At 39.7% G+C, this 23,545-nt stretch overlaps 1 protein-coding gene across 1 annotated transcript in view; it reads left to right on the forward strand.

Annotated features, from left to right (window-relative positions):
• The window catches only part of cdh18a (cadherin 18, type 2a), a gene marked incomplete at its 3' end in the record, with an annotated part of 30,892 nt that extends 13,387 nt beyond the window's left edge, over nt 1-17,505 (forward strand). The window contains exon 2 of the mRNA XM_030410741.1: nt 16,201-17,505. Coding sequence (XP_030266601.1) covers nt 16,669-17,505 — 837 coding nt within the window. The remainder of the gene's footprint in view (nt 1-16,200) is intronic.
• Nucleotides 17,506-23,545: the final 6,040 nt, after the last annotated feature.

Below are 23,545 nucleotides of genomic sequence, written 5' to 3' on the forward strand. Positions count from 1 at the left end.
ACACTAAAAGTGTCACTTTTTGCCACACATGCATCTAAACACAACATGCATACACATGCATGTTCTTGCATAGAGAGACTTTGTATGGACCTAGTACAAATGTATTGTGCCTCTACTGCAAAATCAAGACAGTTGATCTTGGGACCAGTAACTGCTTTAAAATGGCTCAAAGTGACTTTCCTGATGTGGTGTTTGTGGCCCAGTCTAATGGCTGTATCAGACAAGCCTTATTAGTAGGTAGTAAGTAAGTAGGCCCAGAAAAGTCAGCTGCCCTTATTAATCAGAATCATTCAGAAAAAGTAAAGAGGCCACTGTTTGATTCACGCAACTTTCTATAATCACCAAAATTGATTGTTCTCGTAACTGTATGTATATTTTTAAGCCAGCAGATTCGGACGCTTTTTCAGAAGACGTATAATTCATTATTGAACCAAACTTCCCAAAAGTTTTTTCGTGACAAAGTAGCATGTGTCATATTCATACCATCATGGAAAAATGTGAGTTGTAGTCATCTATTGAACTCAAGACTGACCATGATATACAGTACATGGTCATTACAAGTGTACTTAAACTTTTGACTGTAGTTTTGTTTTTGTACCATTAAACCTCTAGTAAATAATGCCTTTGCAACATAAATAAACTTATAGAAACGTGCTATTGGCGAGAATGTTCAGCATTTAAATGAGATTGAGAGTGACAGATCTCTGTGCTAAGTTCCCTTTAAGGTGTAGTGGAGGCAAGTTGTCCACTGCTGCTGCTGCTATTTGCAATGATAAAGAAGAAAGCATGAAACTCACTATCACAGATTTATTTGCGCAGACCAAGATCTAGTGGGCACACTGTCTGTTTACATCAGTTGACTTACAGATGTAGAAAGAGTGCAATGACAAAAACTGTCATTTGGCTTCCATCCGACTCACACTGAGTGCCTGGGGGACACAGCAGCACTAAATGAATATGTCAGCTCTGACGCATAAAGTCACAGCTGATAAAGTTTGTAATATGCACATAAGGTTTCTTTGTTTTATCTTTTTACTTATAGTCTGTCAAAGTTACCATTACTACCAGTTTGCAATTTGTAGTTAACATCCACATCTAAGTTATTTCTTGTGTTAGCTAATCATGTTAAAAGGCTGATTGATGATTACAAAACCCATGTGCAATTATGTTAGCACAGCTGAAAACAGATGTGCTGATTAGAAAAGCTATAAAACTTGTTTTAGTTGAGTATATGGAGCATCAGCATTTGTGGGTTGGATTATACTCTCAAAATGGACAGAAAAAAATTACTTTCTTCTGAAACTCGACAGTCTTTTCTTGTTCTGAGAAAGGAAGGCTATTCCATGTAAGAAATTGCCAAGACACTGAAGATTTCCTACAACGGTGTGTACTACTCCCTTCAGAGAACCGCACAAACAGGCTCTAACCAGAATAGAAAGAGAAGTGGCCCCGGTGCACAACTAAGCAAGTGGACAAGTACATTAAAGTCTCTAGTTTGAGAAAAAGATGCCTCACAGGTCCTCAACTGGCAGCTTCATTAAATTGTATCTGCAAAACGCCAGTCTCAACATCCACAGTGAAGAGGCGACTCTGGGATGCTGGCCTTCTAGGCAGAGTGGCAACGAAAAAGCCATATCTGAGACTGGCCAATAAAAGGACAAGATTAAGATGGGCAAAAGAACACAGACATTGGACAGAGGAAGATTGGAAAAAAGTGTTATGGACAGACAAATCTTAGTTTGAGGTGTCTGGATCACACAGAAGAAAATTTTTGAGAGAACAAGTGAAAAGATGCTGGAGGAGTGCCTCACACCATCTGTCAAGCATGGTGGAGGTAATGTGATGGTCTGGGGCTGCTTTGGTACTGGTAAAGTGGGAGATTTGTACAAGGTAAAAGGGATTTTGAATAAGGAAGGCTATCGCTCCATTTTGCAATGCCATGCAATACCCTGAGGGCAGCGCTTGATTAGAGCCAGTTTCCTCCTACAAAAGGACAATGACCCAAAGCACACCTCCAAACTGTGCAAGAACTATTTCGGGAAGAAGCAGTCAGCTGGTATTCTGTCTGTAATGGAATGGCCAGCGCAGTCACCAGATCTGAACCCTATTGAGCTGTTGTGGGAGCAGCTTGATCGTATGGTACGTAAGAAGTGCCCATCAAGCCAATCCAATTTGTGGGAGGTGCTTCAAGAAGCGTGGGTTGAAATTTCTTCAGATTACCTCAACAAATTAACAGCTAGAATGCCAAAGGTCTGCAAAGCTGTAATTGCAGCAAATGGAGAATTCTTTGACAAAAGCAGAGTTTGAGGGACAAATGTATTATTTCAAATAAAAATCATTATTTCTAACCTCGTCAATGTCAAAGCATACATTTTATTTGATATCGAAAAAAATACCAACACTTGGAATTGTGATTCAGTATTAACTTTAAAGTTTTACTTCAGGAGTTTTAACTTTTGAAATAGCTTCCTATTTAAATGGAGTGAGCACAAAGAAGCATGTTCCCTAAAAATGTTAAGGGACTGCTAAGAAAAGATGTTAATTAGCTGTGACACATGGCAGTGAAAGAAATTTAGCTGCACCACGTCCAACCATTGGTAACCCGGAGACTTTAGCCCATCAAGGGTGAAATGTATTAACCATGCCTACGCACGAAAAATGTATTTACACCACTTTCCATGCAGATTTCCAAATGTATAAAAAATTCACAGGGGGTGAAAATGTGCTTACTTACGGTAAACATCTTTAACAACATGTGTAACGTGCATGCAGTCTTTTTAGTCTGATTATTGTGATGTTGCGAGTTGGTAAAAATGATGAGAGTGTAAATTAGGGTGGCAGGGTTTTATTCAGGGAACATTTTTTAAGGGACATTGTGTTGTGTTTCAATTGTGTTGGGATTACATCAAGTTGTTAGCCTTGTTTTAACTGTCTTCTGTAAATATGTTTGTTGGTGTGCATTATGATATTTATAATGATAATGATCCTTATGTAAATAAACAAATAAGCACATGATCTTATTTATTGAGTGATGTTTGATGTTTTCATATATGTCGTTTTGTGTTTCCTGCCAATGGGACTGCAGATGTAAATTAGCCTAAGGCTAACTCTGGTGCAATGCATTAAATGGTTACATGTATGTTTTAATTGCACATTGTCCCTTACAAATTAAATTGAGATAATAATAAAGGACAATAAAGATAATTTTCCTGAATTATTGGCGAGTAAGAATCCTTCAGGTGTAACTGGCACTATAAGGGCTGTAGCTTTGTGTATTGGCCGTGAATCATGGTACAGTAGCTTCTTTGGCGTTGCGAGAGGACATTCCAAATGTGCAATTTAGGCTAGAGTGAGTTTTCAAGGACTGTACTGATGGCAGTGGCCCACAGCAATGACCACTCATCAAGCGGAGAGAGTGCGGGAATTTCCTCTCCTCTTACAGAAGTTATCACATTCTCACTGTGCGCAGAAATGCGTCTCTTGGCCTCTCGCTTGAAATCAGACCATTTTAACTACCGTATTTTCCCGAGTATAAGTCGCACTTTTTTTATAGTTTGGTTGGTCCTGTGACTTAGTCAGGTGCGACTTATATATCAAAATATATTTAATCTAACATGTTTTTAAATGTTAATTCCTACTGACTGACATGAACCAAGAAGTAAACATTACTGTCTACAGCCGTGAGAGGTCGCTCTAGGCTGGTGACAACTATATGCTGCTCCTGCTTCAATGATGTGGAATGAGATCGAGAGCTTGGTGAACTTGCTTTTTGGTCTCGCTGGCTTGTTATGTTAATTTTGCCTTTCAGCCTCCCAGCTATGTTCTTTTTGTGTGGCTGAATAACTGTTATTGTGTTACATTAACATACCGGACACCTATTTAGCCTGTTTTTCTGTGTGCTATTGTGTAGTTAAATAACTATTAATGTGTTACGTTAACATACTGGACACCTATTAGGCCTGTTGTTCTGTGTGCTATTGTGTAGTTGAATAACTTGCCTTTCCAGATTAAATGACTGTTTTTGGCCTTGGATTTTATGAAATTAATTTCTAAATAAATGCTTATAGTCAGGTGCAACTTATATATGTTTTTTTCCTCTTCATGACTAATGCAATTTATAATCCAGAGCGATTTATAGTCCGGAAAATATGGTACTTAAAGGTCTGTGGCTCTGAACTCACGGCATTCACAAATTCTGTCACTTTCTGCTGTTTCATTTGCTTCATTTTGTTGCTAAAGTCAGAACTGAAGCCCACAAATAATAACGTTAAACTAAATTCTGGCTCTTCATAGGCAAACCAGATAATTGGGGACGTGTTTGGAGCCATTTATAGTAAAATGTTGGGATGGTCAGACAGCTCATGCACATGCGTAAAATTTCAGGATGATTGAGATGTATGAGGAAAAGACCTGTGTGAACAGGGTTTTATAAATGTGACAAAAATACTGCGCATGTATGTTTCTTGTTTTGTGTGTACATAGATTTCTACACCTGCCTGTACAGTTTTCTTCATACAGTGTTCTACATTTGGCCCCAGATGTTTCCGGAGGGAAAATAGGGACCTGTTTGACCAACAAATCTTTGCTGTCTGCTGAGTTGTTAGAAATTTGCATCTCTACTCAGCTGCCTTAAGTAGGCTAATTTATGCTTCCATACATGTCCTAGCTTGGCTTGACATGGATGGCCCCTTCGCGCCAGCCCAATAGCAGGGATCTATATCTCCATTACAGCTGGGCTACCTGCTTCTCCATTTGTTTCCTAAACCAAACCAACTATTTTATTTTCCCTAAACCAACCAAGTATTTTTGTTGCCAAGCATTGACAGAAAACAGAAAGGAAATGAACAATACAGAAGTAAAATTAGGTTAAAAATAATGAAGGACATTAATATAATTGGTAGTCAAGTTCCAGGCCAAGAGTGATGTACCACATCATTGTCTTGGAGCAACTCTTAATTATGATGTTCTAGGAATAACACTAACATGGCTATATCAGTGAAGAATAGCCACTGATAAACTGATAAATTCTTCAGAAAAAAGCCCTCTGTTACTGTCAAAGATTATATTATGGGGCATCACAGGCAGGAAATGTTGGGTTTTCATGAGCAGCAACAATTTCTCAAAGTGACCGTGATGTAGGAACTTTCTAGCCAGCTAGCAAACAATGTACTGTTTTTTTTTTTTAATATGAACATCATTGTTTATATTAAGGAATGCAGAGCACTTAACAATTCCCTTCCTTCCTACTAGGTAATGAAAGCACACAAATTTAGTTTATGTAGGCATTATTTGGGAAGCCTCATTATATTCATTTACATCAATAAACTTTCTAAACAGAGAGTATTTTAAAATGTGCTAAAGATCTTTGCATAATTTTAAATCTTGATTTACTCCTTTTAAATTAAGCAGAAGCCTCACTTGTAAAAAAACGTCATAGTCTTGTCACAGGTCACTGACTACTTATGTTCACTCATGATTGCATAAAAAAGAGAGCAGCAAAGTATTGTCTTTACATAAATAATAAACACAATGAAGAGAAGATGGACAGTTGTCAACATACGAAAGAAAGAGAGGCATTGATATAGAACATGTGTTTTTATAATATAACACAAAACACAGAAAATTTACTTTGTAGTTGTAATCTGTATCCTTTTTAGGATTGCCAGGACTGCAGTCATTTTACAGCATGCACACTCTTACTCACATTCAGTCCTACAGGCAACAGAGAGTCCTGCATGTCTTGGACTCTGGAGGGAAAAACCCACAGAGCAATGGGTACAACACACCACCAAGTTACTTCTTTCTTTCAATAAGACAATAGTTCTTACCATGCTAAAAACATATGAGTACGATAGTTTATTTCCATGTCAGTGCAGTTTGTGTCTGTATTAGTGTTGGCGTACATGGATACGAAATGGTTTACGTATAACTTTAGCTAATATTAATGTATCATATCAAGGGGCATGTTAACAGGCAATAGAGGTGGTGAAATGTTTTACTTACTGTGAAAGTAAGTGTTTCCTCTAACAGCAGAGTTAGTGCATTAGTGTCCCCTGTAGGTTTGTATCTCTTGCCTGCTACAGCTTTCTGCTTAAATGGCTGTGGTTATGACCGAAAGCTCATAAACTGAGTGAGCAGAGCCACTGGCAACGTGTGTCCTTGGACTTCAACAAGTTGCAATAATGTGCCCTTGAACATGGCATTTAACTCGGAGTGTGTGTAAAACCTAAACCTGTCATGGTAAGACTCACCCACTGTGTTTGCTGTAATGAATGCTTTCAAACACTTGTCTCATGTCGCATTAGAGAGGGGGGCATAGGCGTCCTCCCTTAGAAAAAAAACAATAACAATACAAATAATTATGTAATGAACCGTATGTATTGAAAGTACTATTTTTTAACTTCATTAAATCAGATTTTGTGAGAAGGTACAAGTTATCAGCTGTAACACCCATTAACATGGTATGTAACCAAAAACCACACAGTAGTCGTTAATACAATATCATGAGTATGAGTCTGACCACACTTCTCGACTCAGCTTTCAATTTGATAAAGTTACATGACTGCTTCTTGCAGGGTTGTGACACTGTTACATTTACACACCTGTTTACAGACAGACAGACAATTAAACACCTGGAAAAGTAGTCAAAACCACCTATGTAGTTCCCATAACAGTAGGGGTCTCCAGAAATGTATATACGCATGTGAGCTGCTGCATATAGTCTCTGGCAGCACCTTTCTACTTTGGGCCCCCTTTCTCTGACTGTGCCAATCTTGGAACTCTGCCTTCATTTTGATCTAAACTAGTTTCCTCACTCTATCTTATAGCTATGATGTTACCCTGCTGACAAAAATGTGGCAACAGACAGACAGACAGTTGGACAAGGTGAAAAGAATACCAACTTCACTACATTTGAGTAGATGCAGTCTGGCCCCTTTCTCAGACCACATCTTTGAATGTGTGTATGTGTGTTATCATTTGCCATGATGATACAGGGTCACACATTAAAAACCTTTCCCCACATATAGGGTTATTTTTGTGATGAGGACTAGCTGAAATTCCAGGGGGTTGAGATGTGATGACCCTGACCGATTGGTGGGTAACATCACACAAGGACAAAATTTTAAAAAAGCAACCATGTCAACATCAACAAATCTTACTCCGAAATTAATTTAAAAGATTTGCACCCCTGCCACAAATTTACATTTAAAGCAAGGCTATTAAAGTTCTAGAATAAGAAATGTGTACATTTATACACCTGTAAATTCAATGCTGAATTCAGTATCTATCAAACACAGTCAAATTCAATCAACTCAGGTGATGCTCCTCAGCCTTTGTCTGGTTTTACAAAAAAACTAGTGTTAACCAAAAATACACAACATTTGATATCACTGTGGAACTGACAATTCTCAGTAACTTTGCTGACTTCTGCAATCTAGCTCATGTTTTAGTCAGCATAATGAGTTACAGTAATATATCTATTTGAACAGTAACGAATTAATATAACATGGTACTAATAATATTTCAGTAATATTACTGCAGGTATGTCATTTAACACGTTACAATCCATGTTAGTGACGGAAGTGAAGTGTTTATTGTTAAATAATCCATCCACACCACACATAATTATATTAATATAGTCTCTGTGTGTGTTTAATATGGCCTATAAGTTCATTCTTAAGTCTATGTACTGTATGACTGAAATATGCAGGCCTATATGTAGGGCTAATGATGAAGCCTAATCTTCCAAATGCACTTTGATTTACATTCTTGAATCACATATGCCCATGTATTCCTTGTTCTGTTGACTAACACAGAAAGATTAGATATTTTTGTCTTGTCATGTCATTATAAGCTGCATTATAGAAGGTATTGGTCTCTTGTGTTTCATATGACTAAGCCTAAAATTAAAAATATTTATTCCTATCTCATAATATGTAACACTTTCATCCTTCGTCTGCCTTCTGCAATGCATTTTGAGAGTAACTTGCCTGACACTGGTTATAGTACTTGAAAGCATAATACATAAAATTAATGTGGTTTTATCACAAACCATACTAAACCAAAGTAGTAAACTACAGAATAGGAGTCTGTTGTTTCCTGCCTGTGGTCCTCTTCCACTAACGATAAAGCATCTGACTGAAAAGAGTCTTGTGATTCAGCCTTTTCTGAATAAATTATTTGGTGAGGGTGTGGGGGGAATATCACAATATGTGATATTGCTCTGTTGGTGTTCTTTGAACCTCATAATGTTGCTCCAATACCATTATTCGTTATCATGAAGTGAGAAAATCCACATCTGAACATACCCAATTATAATGTCCTTACAGACCCTGTAATCACAAGACACCTGAAAAGGGTTGAGCACAGAGGCTGCTGTGCAGCAAAATGTATGCACTGGCAATAAGGCTCTCTCAAGGGTTGGTTGTTTATCATTCAGATACAAAAAAGGAGATAAAGAAACAGACTGAATCTTAAAAGCTGAATACTGTATTTTCAAAATACCTCAGCAGAGGGTAAAGACATCCACACTTGATGTAAAAAGATTTTAGCTAGACAGATAGTCAGTGGAAATGAAAATGTGATGCTTTTACGGTGAATTATGAAAAGACCCTGTATTAACCTGCTTTGATCGAAAGAAACAGAAGGCAGCTGGACATTCTCATTTTAGTCAGCCTCTGTGATATGTGCTTAGAAATTAATTCATGTGAAAAATATAAAAAATAAGTGAATGACGTTCATGGCACATTGCTTTACTGCCAGCTTTGAGCTTGCCAGTCCGTGTGCTGCATCCTTGAGTTATTTCAAATGTATAAGCAACTGAACTAAAGACGGATGGAGGGACAGACAGACAGACAGACAGACAGACAGTCAGACAGATGAACCATCATCCAAGGAGTATATTAGGAAATGGACATCAGAAACCTTGTCAGTATTCAAGTCACAGCCTCAGACTTCCTTCAGAGGTCTGCTGTGTATTTCCCTCCAATTAGCATCATAATTAGTAACACTGGATGCTAATCCATGGCTAATTGGTTTTGATAGATCTCTAGAAACCAAAAGAAATTGCAATGCAGCATCTGCCCTTGGACTGCAACAGGACTCTATTCGATCTAGCTGTGTTTGATCAACATTCTGAAATAAAGCTGACTGTTTAAAGAACAACAAAACTCCTAAAGGTTACAACTGATTGAACAGTTTTATCTGATTTCATTTAATTTTTCCCTTTTAGTAATACAGCCTTGCTTTTTTTTTTTAAACAATGCTTATAAAAAGGTATCCACCACCTTGGATGTGTGCTCCTTTTATTGCTTTTATAAATGGAAGCATGGTCAATATAATTGGCTCCTTTGAGAAGAATTTACAAAAAGAACCCCATCTAATGTTAAAGTGAATACAGATTTCGACAAAGTATTGTCAATTGATGAAAAGTATGTAATGTTGAATAAGTGATTGCAGAAATATTCAACCAACTTTAAAGTTACTGACCTAATTCAACAGTGGTCCAGCCAATTGGTTCTAGTAGTCTCACAATTAGGGAAATGGAGAACATCTGAGTGCAGTGAATGTGAGTCTCAAGCGATTGTAGTTTAAAGACAACTGTGTCTGGAAGGTCCAGTCACTGGTTAACCCGTATTCCTGGCTACAATTACACTATGAAGACAAATGAACACACCAAGCAACTCCATGAGATGGTTATTAAAAAAGTATAAGTCAAGGGATGGATACAAAAACATTTCCACATTTCAGTTGTGTCACAGAACATCTCTTGGATCTCAGTTAAATCCAACATTAAGAAATGGAAGGAATATGGCATATGTGTAAATTTGCCTAGAGCAGAAGAGACTAGTTAGGGACGCCACCAAAATACCTATGACTACTCTGAAGGAGTTAAAAGCTTCAGCAGCTGAGATGGGAGAGGCTATGCATAATTTACATTTAAGGCATTTAGCAGACGCTTTTGTCCAAAGTGACTTACAATAATTCATACATACATTCATACACTGATGGCGGTGGCTGCCATGCAAGGTGTCGACCAGCACATCAGGAGCAGTTTGGGGTTCAGTATTTTGCTCAAGGATACTTCAACATGCAGACGAGGGGAATCGAACCAGCAACCTTCTGACAAGACACTCCTGAGTCACAGCCACATACAACAACTGTTGCTCCAGTTCTTGACCAATCAAAGCTTCATGAGAGAGTGGCAAAGAGAAAGCCACTGTTGAAGAAAGATCATTATATCTCGACTAGAGTTTACCCAAAGGCATGTGGGAGATTCCAAATTCAATTGGAAGAAGGTTCTTTGGTCTGATGAGACCAAAATTGATTTTTTCGGCCATTAGACAAGACGCTATGTTTGGCAGATACCATACAACGCACATGACCACAAACACACCATCGCCACTGTGAAGCATGGTGTTGGCAGCATCATGCTGTGGGGATGCTTCTCAGCAGCAGGCCTTGGAAGGCTTGTAAAGGTAGAGGGTAAAATATATAGGAAAATCTGGAGGTCAACCTGTTTCAGTCTGCAAAAGAACTACAACTTGGGAGAAGATTTATTTTTCAGCAAGATAACGACTTGAAGCATACAGCAAAAGCTTCACAGAAATGGTTTTAAGACAGCAAGGTGCATGTTCTGGAGTATTCTAGTTAAAGTCCAGACCTCAATCCAATAGAGAATTTGTGGCTGGACTTGGAAAGGGCTGTTCATGCAACCTGACAGAGCATGAGCAGTTTTGCAAAGAAGAATGGAGAAAAACTGCAGTTTCCAGATGTGCAAGCCTGATTGACCTATTCACACAGACTCAGTGATGTGATTGTGGCCAAAGGTGCATCTACTAAACACTGACTTGAAGGGGTGTGAATAGACATATTTTACATTATATATTTTTAATTGATTGCCATTACCGTGGCTGGCATCTCATCATCTGTCACTGCTAATTTCTTTTAACAGTTAACAAAACATTTATGTAAACCTTAACCAAGCAATTTAGTTTCCTAAACTTCACCAAACTTCAGGCAAATCTTTTTGGTGGGCACTGACTACAAATCTGTTTTGTTGTCAACATGTAAGTACTTTTTGCAACATTATATTGATGAATTGCTTAGATGAAAAGCTCCAAACCTTTTGCCATAAAATAACATCCTTTATATTTGATTGTTTTCTGTCAAGAAACTAGACGGTGACCAGTAGAAGCATGATGGAACGATGTATTTATGAATGAGTCCTTACGTTGTTTGCTGTCATGCACATGCAGATTTTGTGAGACACATTCCTGCAAATAGCTTTATTCACTGAGCCACAAACAGAAGGTAATTTGAAGGAGGGGTAAGGAGGAAAGATTGCAAGGGCAGAGGGGTTGTTTAGTTGATTATAGTGTTTCCCATTATTTAATGAGACTCTTACGGCCTGTCATTATCTAAATTGCTGCACCAGATTCTCATATTGATCCAAAAATGTTTTTCACTTTCATGCAGAAGATCCCTAACATTTTGCGACATTGCTTCAGCAAAGTATCCTTCAGTCAGTCGACTGGGAAATTAATCAATTTCAGACTCTAGCAAATGTGGCCTGCTAATGTGGCTCATGTTTGCACGCTAAGTTTCTCATTTATGGTCATGTTTTTCTCAAAGTGCACCAGAGAAAACTTTTACTTTTAATTTTAATGTGCAAACTTTGTGTGTGCAAATTTTACGGGGGACCATGGACACCCACCATAGTCTTACAGAATCCTGTGAAACACCGGTATATATTAGTCTAGTCTGCCTAATTCAACCATACAACAACTAACCAACATTTATATTTTAGCTGACTGAGGTTCATGCAAGTTAGAACCTATGGCCCAGACTAGGACTGGGCAATATATCAGTATTATATTGTTATTCTTGCTTGGCTGTATTGTCTTAGATTTTAGATTTAATTATTAGTTGATCTGGCATCAGTGTTGTCTCTTCCTGGTTTTAAAAGCTCCATTCTGCTTTCTTATTGGGAAAAATCCCAAATCAATTGAACTCTGTATCATGTATTCACTGCTACCTTGCACCAAGGTAGACTGACACAAAGCACACACACACACAGGCTATTATGAATCCCACTCATGTTCTCGCAAGACCCATCCTACTCCTCGTCTGATTGGTTTGTACGCTGACAGAGATTTCCATAGTCTTGGTAGTTAACCACATTTTAAATGCTTCATATAGGCCCCTGCTTATTCTAATACTTAGTCAATAAATCCCATCACTGATTACTTTAAGTCTAATTTTGTTAATATTTTGTGTCAGATATAGATCTGAAATATCTGCAGCGTATTTTTTGGATTGATAAATCTATTATGCTGTTTGTGGAGCTCAACTAACACATTGATTTGCAGTTGCACAGTTTCATCTTTGATCTATTCTCTCAACTATAAACTATACTCAATTCTATACTATATTGTAGCCTATTAACTCTGTAAAGTATTTTACTATCATAATCACAGTAACAAGAAGCAACCTGGAGTAGTGGAAGAGTGAGAAGATCATAGAGACACACTATAGTATTCCTATAAAACTCCTAAAATAGCTCTACGATCATGCAGTGATGTCTGTGCTGAAACTTCACATGCACATCAAGACACCTCTGTAACTATATATTAGAGGAGAGACATGACTGCTGATAGAATTTTTAGGGGTTACATTGTGTTAGAGTTTTGGGTATTGTCCAAAGAAATGCAGTAATGCTAAAGTGTCCAGAAAGGATGCATGAATGTGAAAAACGCGATGTGCAAGTTTAAAATGCGAAAATCAGCCTTGTGAATAAACAAACAGTGAATAAACATAAACTTTGCTAGTTTACCACAAATTCAAACTTTGGTTCATTTATGGAGAAAACTACTTCCAGCTTTGGCACTGAAAGCTGGCACTAGACAGAAATCCCAAAGAGCCAGTGATGAGGCTCACACTGTGCTCACAGTCTCAAATTACAAGTTTAACCTTACACATTTTTTAATATAGTTCTTTATCTTATTAGAGCCCATTACACCCTTGAAGCTTCAAATTTACCTTTATGTCCAGATGGGGCAGTTTGGCCTCCGAACTGCCAAATTAATTAATGTAATTGCATTAAGCCATCAGTTACGTGCATTCACAAAGGAATGTGTATATAAGCTGTGATAGCATGAAAGCCATTTAGGTGAAAATAGTATAAGACGAAGGAAGTCATATCATCTTTCAGAGATACTACCCAGACAGATAGGAAAGCAATTTTAAATATTTGAAGGAGTTCCAAATTATTTATATGCTTACATTTAATCTGTTGAATGAACACATTTAACGGAGATGGAATATTAGCTTTTTTGGTATCATTACAAGAAACATTCCAGCTTTTCAAAGTGTAACTTTTACCAAGGGCATTGGTTTTCTGGGCTTTGAGCTATCATTTAAATATGAACTGTCAATTTCTTTCTAATCATTTTCTTTACAATCATTTCATTCTAAATCACTGTGTTCTCACAAAAGGAGGAGGAAAAGGAGAATGTTTTTAAAAGAGGCTGCCTCAGCCAGGCTGCATCATTGATGAAACATTTATCGCCTGCTTATGCTTCGCTTGCTTCTAGATGAGGCCTGTGCCGCTGGCAGTTTGAGTGATTTAGATTTAAGGTAAAGCAAAGAAATGCTGCAGGCATCTTGTGCAGAACATTCAGTCAACTCGAAGCAAAAATACAAACGGAGCCAAGCCACACTCTTTGATGGGAGAATTTTAAGCTTTTGTTCACTGCTGTAATTTTCAGTTTTCCTGTTCTGCTTGAAGTATGCTAATAAAAAGAAGAAAAAAAAATTGCTGTTAAACAAGTGATAATGATTTCAATGATCCCCTCAATTTTCCTTGACTGCCACTTTCAGTTGACACTTTTCGGTCCTGACGTGTCTTGGCTAATATCACCATAGTTCATAATAAATTGTAAAATCTGTTTATCCCTTGAGTTGCAGACCATTGTTGTTGACCATCTGCTACACCTGTATTTGAAAGAACCATGGTTACAACAGCAGCAAGCTACAGGCAGGCTCTGATATACTAACAGGTTAATTGCCAGTCACTCCCAAATGATGTATGACCATTCCCAAAACCTTTAGCGTACACTTGAGCATTTGTTAGGTTTAGGAAAACATTGTGGTTGGGTTAAAATAACTATGTTACATATGAAGCAACATGCCTATGTTATGCAACTGCAGTTGGCTGACTTTCACAATGGATATGAACAGCGGTGTCCTGGGTAAAAGCCCTGTATTTGTCTGACCCAAACATCCCTCTCCCTTTCCAGTCCTATGTGGACTTTATCTGACATATTCTTTTAGTGCTGTAATAATTACTATGTCCACTAAAGGTGGTCATCTTATATGGTCATTTTTCTAATGAGGATGGATAATTCACACACAGCAGAAAAAGTTGTAACCAGTCAGTTTAAAAGTTATGAAGTTATGAAGTTGAACTTGAGGTCTCAGGAGTTTCAAGAATACAGTCTAAAGAGTACCCACATTGCAACATTTGTCCGGCCCAGTGAAGGGCCACAGAGCATACATGGCCCACAAACAGTTATGAATCAAGATCCACAGGTGGTAGCCAGAACAAAGGTGCCCATGCCCAATAATGTTCAGCTATAGTAAAACAGTTGGCTGAACCCAGGTCTATGTCATGGACACCCTTGTTCAAGCAACCTGATCTAGACTACCTGTGACCTCAGTCAGGTGGCTGTGTGGTACTAGACCAGACCAACTTTGGTTGAATACTGGATTTCATAGGGTTCTAATATGCCACATGTTACCTTGTGTTTGAGTTCTTCTTCCTATAGTAACAAGAAATGGTTAATTTAGATTTAAAAGCATTTCTTAACTTACTAAGACCTCCCATGGATATTAAGGTAGGATAAGGAAACTGGAGAGATTCGGAATGCACATGATTGTTGAAATTTACTTTCTCTTCCCTGTTCTCAAGCAGGCACCGAGAAAGTATTTGACACTGTTGCCAAGTTGTCTTCTGCTGGCATTCAACAGTATGGCTGAATTATATCAGTGTCTAGTTTACATAATTCACTGACACATATTCTGTGAAAATCCATCCTCAAATGTTACAAATGCAAATAAATACACAGGTTTAATTATCATTAAACAGGCATCAAAAATTTAACAGTACACCAGTGATTCTTAACCTTACTGTAGACCATCTGCTACACCTGCACTTGAAGGCACACTCCCAACACTACCAACCTTTTTGTTTGTTTGTGTTATTGTCTGAGCATATGTCAGTTGCAGAAACTACAAACTTTGTACAACAACAACACATACATGGAGTACACACTGCCACCTCTATACTTTTGTGATATAGAGATATGTCATCAATTGCAAACTGGCAATTAGCATTGAGCTTAAAAAATTAATGAGCTTAAGATAAATCATCAAAATCATCTTTAATCAGAGCTTGGCGTTGTTGCCTGGACTGCTTTGACAGTTCTCTACTATGAAGACAGGCTGTTGTCCAAGCAGAGTCAGCTCTCTTGTATTGTGGCTTATTTATCAGAATCAGAATCAGAAAAACTTTATTGTCCCCTGCAAAAAGCAGTGGAAATTGGTCTTTGACGTGTTCACAGATGTGCAGTTAACATAAAAACAGCAACACAATAAATAAAATAAAATAAATACAGTGCATACGTACAATACAGAATGAGGAAATTAAAAAGGATTTTATAGTGCATTGTTGATGATGTTGATGGCGGATGGGATGAATGATTTTTTCACTAAGTTTGTCCTAGCTAGTGGGACCCTGTAGCGACGGCCTGAAGGAAGGAGTTGGAATGAGTTGTGGAGTGGATGTGAAGGGTCATGTATGATGGAGGCGGCTTTGCGTCTGACTGCCTGTGTGTGGAGGTCTGAGAGGGAGGACTGTGTGGTGCCTGTTATTTTACTTGCGTGTTTGATGATGCGTGACAGTTTGGATTTGTCTCTGACGGAAAGAAAGGTGTACCAGGATGAGATGTTGTAAGTGAGGACTGACTCGATGAGTGATCTGTAGACAACTGTTAAAATGTCTTTGCTCACATTAAAACTCCTCAGTTTCCTTAGCAAGAAGAGACGTTTTTGTTGTTATTTTGTTCTCTTAGTTTGTTGGTACTTTAATAGTTTCATTTTTTTAACATTTGATCATGTATTTTATCTTCTCTGTTTCAGGAGTTGCTGAGCCTATGACCCAAAAATCAGATGATTCTGCTTTCATCATGACGAATAAGGATATCTGGTCATAGTGGATATGACAAATGGCGCTGATGCACAAGTTTGCCGTGGACTTCACTACAAGCGTTTGGGCTAATTGTACATACTTATATGTAAACTAATCATCTAAATGGATCTCAGATGTGGGAAAAATTGTGGGAGGACAAACGTCGCCACATATTAAGGAACATCTCACATCCACACAAACATAGTGAACAAGATTATGGAGCTCTTTTTAATTTTTCTGAGGGAACTACATGAAATGCTTCCCTGGGCTGCAGCATGTGGACTCTACTGGCAAACCTGCTCTGTGAAAAGGACTGTAAACCTGTGTGTTTGAGTGTGTCGTTGTTTGTATATGCCCATCGTGGTATGACACATTGGAGGTGAGAGGGGAAGACATTTTCGGACTATCCTTTCTTTACAATGAGAGTTCTAGCTGGCGTGGCTGCAGTTTCCTGTCTGTGTCCCCTGGTGGTCTTCCTATGTGTTGTCTCCCAGAGTTGTTTTGGGACCCAGGTCGGTCTGAGCCCTAACACTAACCCCAATCCTAACCTGCACCCTAATCCCTGGGTCAAGCCACTGCCTAAACCAACACCACTCCCAAATTCTAGTCCTAAAAAACATATGTCTCCACTGAAGCCCAACCAGAAACTCCGGAACAAATCACAGTTAAAGCCAAGGCTTGACAGCATGCTCTATCTAACCGACAACAATCGGTTTAATTCAAACCTTCCATCGACAATCTCCGAAGCCACATCAAGCTCAAATACTAGAGTCGAGCTACAGCATTTGTCCAAACAGAGCTCTAATTCAAGGCAAGGGTTGGCATACCAATCAAATACTAATGAAGAAGCGACAAATACCTCAAACAATTCAAACCAGACTTCAAAAGCCAACCCCAAAATCAATCCAAAACCAGGTATTGGCCCACTGTCGCAGCCCAAGCCCAAGCCACTCTCCAATTCTAAGGTAGTGAACGGGCCTAAGACCAATTCTGAGTTGGTCCCCTACTCCAGTGCCAGCCCAGCGTTACTATCAAATCCTCAAGCCTATTCCAAACTCAGACCTTCTTCACAAACAATTATGAATACTAAATCCTACTCCAAGATCTCCAGCTCAAACTCAAGAGCACAGAGGAACCAGACCAAGTTGTCTGCCATAGACAACGATTCTCACCATCGACCCAAGAGAGGCTGGATCTGGAACCAGTTCTTTGTTCTGGAGGAACACATCGGACCCGAACCTCAGTACGTTGGAAAGGTAAGCTATGTTTATGGCTTTTTATGGCTTTTTTTTCACTAACCGCTTTTTGTCTCTTATGAGCATGTGTTGAGCAATGTGCATGTACTTCTTGGAGCTTGTTTAATGTCTCTTATGAGATTTAATTCATTAATTGATTCATCAGTTAAATATATATATACAATTAGTTAAGTAATTAATTACTTAATTAATTACATTTTACATTTTTGAATTATTCTGAACACATAAATGTTCTCTGGGCAGGTGCAATGCTTCCTCCTGTAGCACATTTTTGATGTGACTACTAGGTGTCACGAAATACAGAAATTCACTATTCAAGTCAAGCAATAAGCAGATTTTTCTCTATCATTTTTCTGGACACAAAGCTAAATGCAGAGGCAGGTTTGTTAAGGTAAAAAGGCAGTGTAATCAGTTTAACAACAGGTTGGCAATCATAAAATGCAAATAATAAAATGAGAGGAGAAGGGAGGCCAACAGAAATATAAGAAAGACAGGAATTATGAGCGGGTAGGAAGAGAGAAAAAGGGCTGGGAGCTGTTTTAGTTAAACCATTTTCTTGAAAAGAGAATGGAGGCATGGTTGTCAGACGTAATCTATTACCATTCCAACCACAATGCCATCGTTGAAAATGGATGTTGGATATCTTTAGCATGATTATTAGCAGCGGTAACAATAACACTGTCAGGTTAATAATGTCTTCAGCCAGTCATTTGGAGTTTGTGTTCACCTGATGAATATAAATCCAATATTCATTCTCTTTTAGCTGTGTTTTGATCTCCATCAACTCCGGAGGGAAATATCTGTCTCCTTAGCAGCTAAATGTTCCATTATTTTCACCAGCTATAGCCACTATGTCTATCTACCATTTGGTGCTTAGCATGTAGTGTACAGTGTTTCTTTTGTGAGATCAGCTGCCTGCTGCAGCCACATATGGCTCTAAGACCACAGTGAGAGTGAACCCAAACAGTGAGATTACAGACTGGACAGCTAAACAAAGAGCTGAAACTTACTAAAAAGAGATGTCTCCTCAGGTTTTTTTCTGCTGTCAAATTGTTACCTTCTTTCCATTTGATATGATTTTATGATGAAAACATTGATTATAGCTACTTTGATGAAGTGGGAGATCCATGCAAGACTGTTGTTGCATCTGACGGTTTTCTGTTATTTTTTTTATTAACAAAAATCATGATAAGAAAGTGAGGACAGTTGATTCTGGAGTAGTCATGGTGGACCAACTTCTGGCATATCAGTAATTCAAGTAATTCAATTATTTGCTTACTAAATGCATTTTACTAAAAGTGCTTCCTTTACAAATGCTATTGTCAAAGTCAGCCAGGGAGTTTGTGCCAGGCTTGTGACTGAAAACAAAAAAACACAAAGTCTCTCTGTATTCTACATCTATAGATATAGCTGCATTTGTAAAACAAAGTGCTAAATTGCAAATCACTATATCATGCAGTAGCTACTGGCCTCAGTAGTTTCATTGTTTTCAATTTCATTCAGCCCTTTCTTTAAAGAGGTGATACAACCTTTTCCTTTCTAGACTGCAAATAACTGCAGAGCTGCAGAATTAGGTGGAAAATGTTGAATATTCTTCAGGAGGAAAACAGTTGAAGACAACCTCAGAGGAACAATCGAAAAAATATGCTTATCCCCATTATCCAGTCCAACCAACCTGGGGAAGTCTTTTTCTGTCTGAATCTGAGATCCAGTCCTGCGTTCTACAAAACACTATGAATTGAAAAACAATAATAACAATAATAATAATAATGATAATAATAATAACAATAATACTAATAATAATAATGCATTTTATTTGAAGGCACCTTTCAAAGCACTCAAAGACACCGCACATAACAACAACTGTACAACAAAAAACAGGCTACAATTTAGTGCAAAAATAAAACTAGATAAATAAGAGGATGCAGTTACACGGTGCCGGCTCAGCACAGAATTCAGACTCCACAGTCCTCACCATACTTTCCTTTCATTGTATTCTCCTGTACAATGACAATAAAGACTATTCTATTCTATGCTACACAGGAAGTCAACAGGGCCGGGTTAGCAGAGCATGTGAGCAGAGCTGAGGGGCGAGAATTTCCGCTCCCCGCTTACGTGGGTGTTCGCTCCTGACCAGACAGCTCCGCTCAAAGACCGCTCTTCGCTCACCTAAAATTTCATTCAGCTCCGGTGAAATTGCTCCACGCTTGCTCAAATTTAAAAGAGGCAGCAATTCCTGACGTTGCACCTATATGACCTGTCTGCCTGCTTTTCGAAATATTTTAGTAACTCCATCTGTCAACGAATGACCTCTGATGTAGGCTAACCCTTGAAGGCACACGTGAGTCTGGACTTGTGCATGCCCTAGACTCGTGGAGAGCGGTATCGGAACAGAACTGGAGCGAAACGGAACCACTGCTCTGGCCTTTGGATTAAAACCCGCTCTGCGCTCCGACTATATTTTGCACGCTCCGCTCCCCGCTCGCTTCACTCACATGCCCTGCGGGTTAGGCAGGGTTGAGCTTCCGAGGTGAGAATAGTGCAATAGAATGGAATAAAGAATAGGCAAGAGTATGTGGAGGGTTCAGACTCAGCAATCCTCACCATACAGGAAGTCAACCGGGCCGGGTTAGGCAGGGTTGAGCTTCCAGGGTGAGAATAGTGCAATAGAGTGAAATAGAGAATAGCCAAGAGTATGTGCAGGGTTCAGACTCAGCAATCCTCACCATACAGAAAGTCAACCGGGACAGGTTAGGCAGGGTTGAGCTTCCGGGTTAAGACTAGTGAGAAAGAGTGGAACAGAGAATAGGCAGGGGTGTGATTATATCATTAGGCTGATACAAAGTAAGCCACTCGGAATAAGTGTGTTTTCAGGCGAGATTTGAAAGTGGAGACAGTGTCAGAAGTGCAATTGTCTGGTGGGAGAGAGTTCCAGATGCTGGGGGCAGATCGGCTGAATGCTCTTAACCCCATGGTGGTTAGGTTGGCAGATGGGGTGAAGAGCTGAATGGTAGAAGAGGATCGGAGAGTGCAGGAGGGTTTGTGGATATGGATCAGTTCAGCGAGATATGATGGTGCCAGGTTATGAAGGATCTTGAAAGTGAGGAGTAGAATCTTGAAATCAATGCGGGATTTGATAGGGAGCCAGTGGAGTTGCTGCCGGGCCGGAGTGATGTGTTCAGCAAAGGGAGTTCTGGTAATGATACGAGCAGCTACGTTCTGGACCAGTTGGAGTTTATGGAGTGACTTCTAAGGAAGACTATGGAGGAGAGAATTACAGTAGTCCAGATGAGATGTAACCAGGGTGTTTACAAGAATAGCAGTGCAGGCTGGTGTGGGTGAGGGACGGAGGCGGTTGATGTTGCGTAGATGGAAGAATGCAGACCGGGTAACATTATTGATGTGGGCTTCGAAGGTTAAGGTGCCATCCAGGGTGACACCCAGGCTTCTTACCTGGGGTTATGGTAGGACAGTGGAATTGTCGATGGACATGAAGAAGGGGTTGTGCTTTGCCAGGGTGGATCTGCTGCCAACAAGGAGGACCTCGGTTTTGTCACTGTTCAGTTTAAGGAAGTTGAGTGAGAACCATGATTTAATCTCCAGTAGGCAGTTAGATAGAGCTGTGGGTGGTAGAGTGGAAGTAGGCTTGGTGGAGATATAAAGTTGTGTACCAGGTTTCTTGATAGTTGGAGAGATTGCAGCAGTCTTTAGCGATGATGGAACAACACCAGAAGTCAGTGAGGAATGAATGATATCAGTTATGAGAGAGTACAAGGCAGGCATGCAGCTTTTTACCAGGTAGGTGGGCAGGGGGTCTAACTGGCAGGTGGATGATTTGGATTTGAAGATGAGTCCAGTTATTTTGGAGACAGAGAGCTGATGGAGAATGTGGGCAGAGAGTGCAGAGAGGGTGTAGAGTTATTTGAAGCAGTCAATGTCTGGTGGATGTTTTCAATGTTGGCATTGAAGAAGGTCATAAAGTTATCACACTGTGCAGCTGTGAGTAGGTGAGATGGTAGAGCATCAGGTGGTTTCAGGATATTGTTGATGGCTGAGAATAGGGCTCTAGTGTTCCCATCTGCTGTCCTGATGAAGGTTGAGTAGTATGTGGTTTTGGCTAGAGAAATAGCATCCTTGTATTGCAGTATGTGATTATGATACATTGTGCACTGCTAGGCCGATTTTGACATGAAGGCGTTCCAGGCGACGGCCTTTGGTTTTGAGCTGGCGTAGCACTGGTGTAAACCAAGGAGCAGAGTGGGCAAAGGGAATAGACCTTGTTTTCAGAGGTGCAAGAGTATTTAGCAGTCACTGAAGTCACAACGGTTTAGGGGGGTTACACGAGAGCAGCAGATTAGGTCCAGAATGTGTCCTTTGGAGTGTGTTGGAAACTTCTCCAATAAGGCATGTGTGGTCCTCGGATAGAATGACATATTCTGGCAAATGTCAGTCTTCTCACAAGCCCTACATATTCCAGTAATAGACACAATAGTCCACATGAAGTTATCAACATACTGTTTTTTAGATTGTTCACAATTTGTATGTTCATCAATATCACAGCCAGCGCAGGAATTTCACGAGGGCGGCCCTCGTCTGCCCTAAGGCCACAGTGGCCTTGATGCCGCGCCTGCACTGCCCTAGTTGATTTTGCAGTTTTCTCCTCTACTCTGCCTTTTCCCTGTCAACACGGCTTTGAACACCGGCATCTTTTGCGGAAAAGAAATGCATCTTTTTATGACATATTGGCAACATCAAATGAGACGATGCGTACATCACCAGCGGTAGGTTCGATTCAAGCCTGGCATGAACCGCTCGGGCGGGCTACATTGACAGTTTGACAGCAATCTATCACTGGCTAACCAGGAGACTTCATCAAACGCACCCCCGACGTCCGCGTGGCCGAGACGTTGGGTCTGAGGAGGAGGGAGAAGTCGCCAGGTCTGAGTTAAGACAGTAGCCCTTTTTACACAGCGTCTCTGCATTAACTCCGGAGCAGTGGTTCGCTAATTCTCCGCCTATGGTGATTCACACAGAGCGAAGCATCTCCGCTGTACCGCTGTGTAATTCACACAGAAAGCCGGCCCTGCGGCTCCTAAAGAGGTGTGATGGTACACGTCGTGATGACGATGTCGGTGTTTCCCAGGTGTTCCCTGAAGTCTTGGTCGGGAGGACTGACGGTCGCGGTGATTTATTTTCACCACAAACATTCAGTGAGTTAAAGTTTTTTTTTGCCGGTGACAGACGCTGTTTTTCAGGCAGAAATGTGACAAAGAGTCGGGAGGACAGACAGGAGGACAGACAGGAGGACGGACGCTGCTCCACGTACAGCTGTGGTATTTTTTTCCTCATATAAGTTACCAAAGACAGTTAAAGTAACTACGTTACTTTTGTTTGGTCCTACAACGTTGCTCTGTGTGACATTTCTCTGTATTTAGTTGAGTGTAGGACCTGTGTAGTTATCAGACTTTCAGACCGACACGCCCTCGCTCCGCGCCTTCCGGCTTATCTGTTCACACTGGGACGGTTCACAAGCTGAAACTCTCCCTGACTCTCCATCACCATCTTCAAACGATAGTGACTGATTAATCACATAACCTGGCATAAATGATTGTCACTTTGTAGTATATGTTAAAAATGAATATGAAATAAAAATAAATGCATTTATGAATTTATAAATAGTTGAAAGTTGAACATTTCTCGCCTGAGCTTGTTTTATGTATTCATTTCACAGATATTTATACATTCTTAGTCCTTTAATCATTGTTTTATTTTATGGCCTTGCTGCCCTGGCTTTTGGCCTTTGTGCTCTCAAATAATTGACAACACGAAAGGCCAAGTGGCCTTGCCCCTAAAATGGGGAAATTCCAGGCCTGATCACAGCTATATGTTCTTGAGTAGTAGAAGTCATTTAAAGGGTTGGTAATCCAGTTGGTCAGAAAAGCGAGACACTTTCTGGAGATACCGCTAAGCACATTTCACTGGAAAAACATCTTCATATTTTCAAATTATAAAAGAACGGTGCATGCTTTTCACTTTGACT

The sequence above is a fragment of the Sparus aurata genome, unplaced genomic scaffold, assembly GCF_900880675.1.
Source record: "Sparus aurata unplaced genomic scaffold, fSpaAur1.1, whole genome shotgun sequence".
Classification (NCBI taxonomy): domain Eukaryota; kingdom Metazoa; phylum Chordata; class Actinopteri; order Spariformes; family Sparidae; genus Sparus; species Sparus aurata.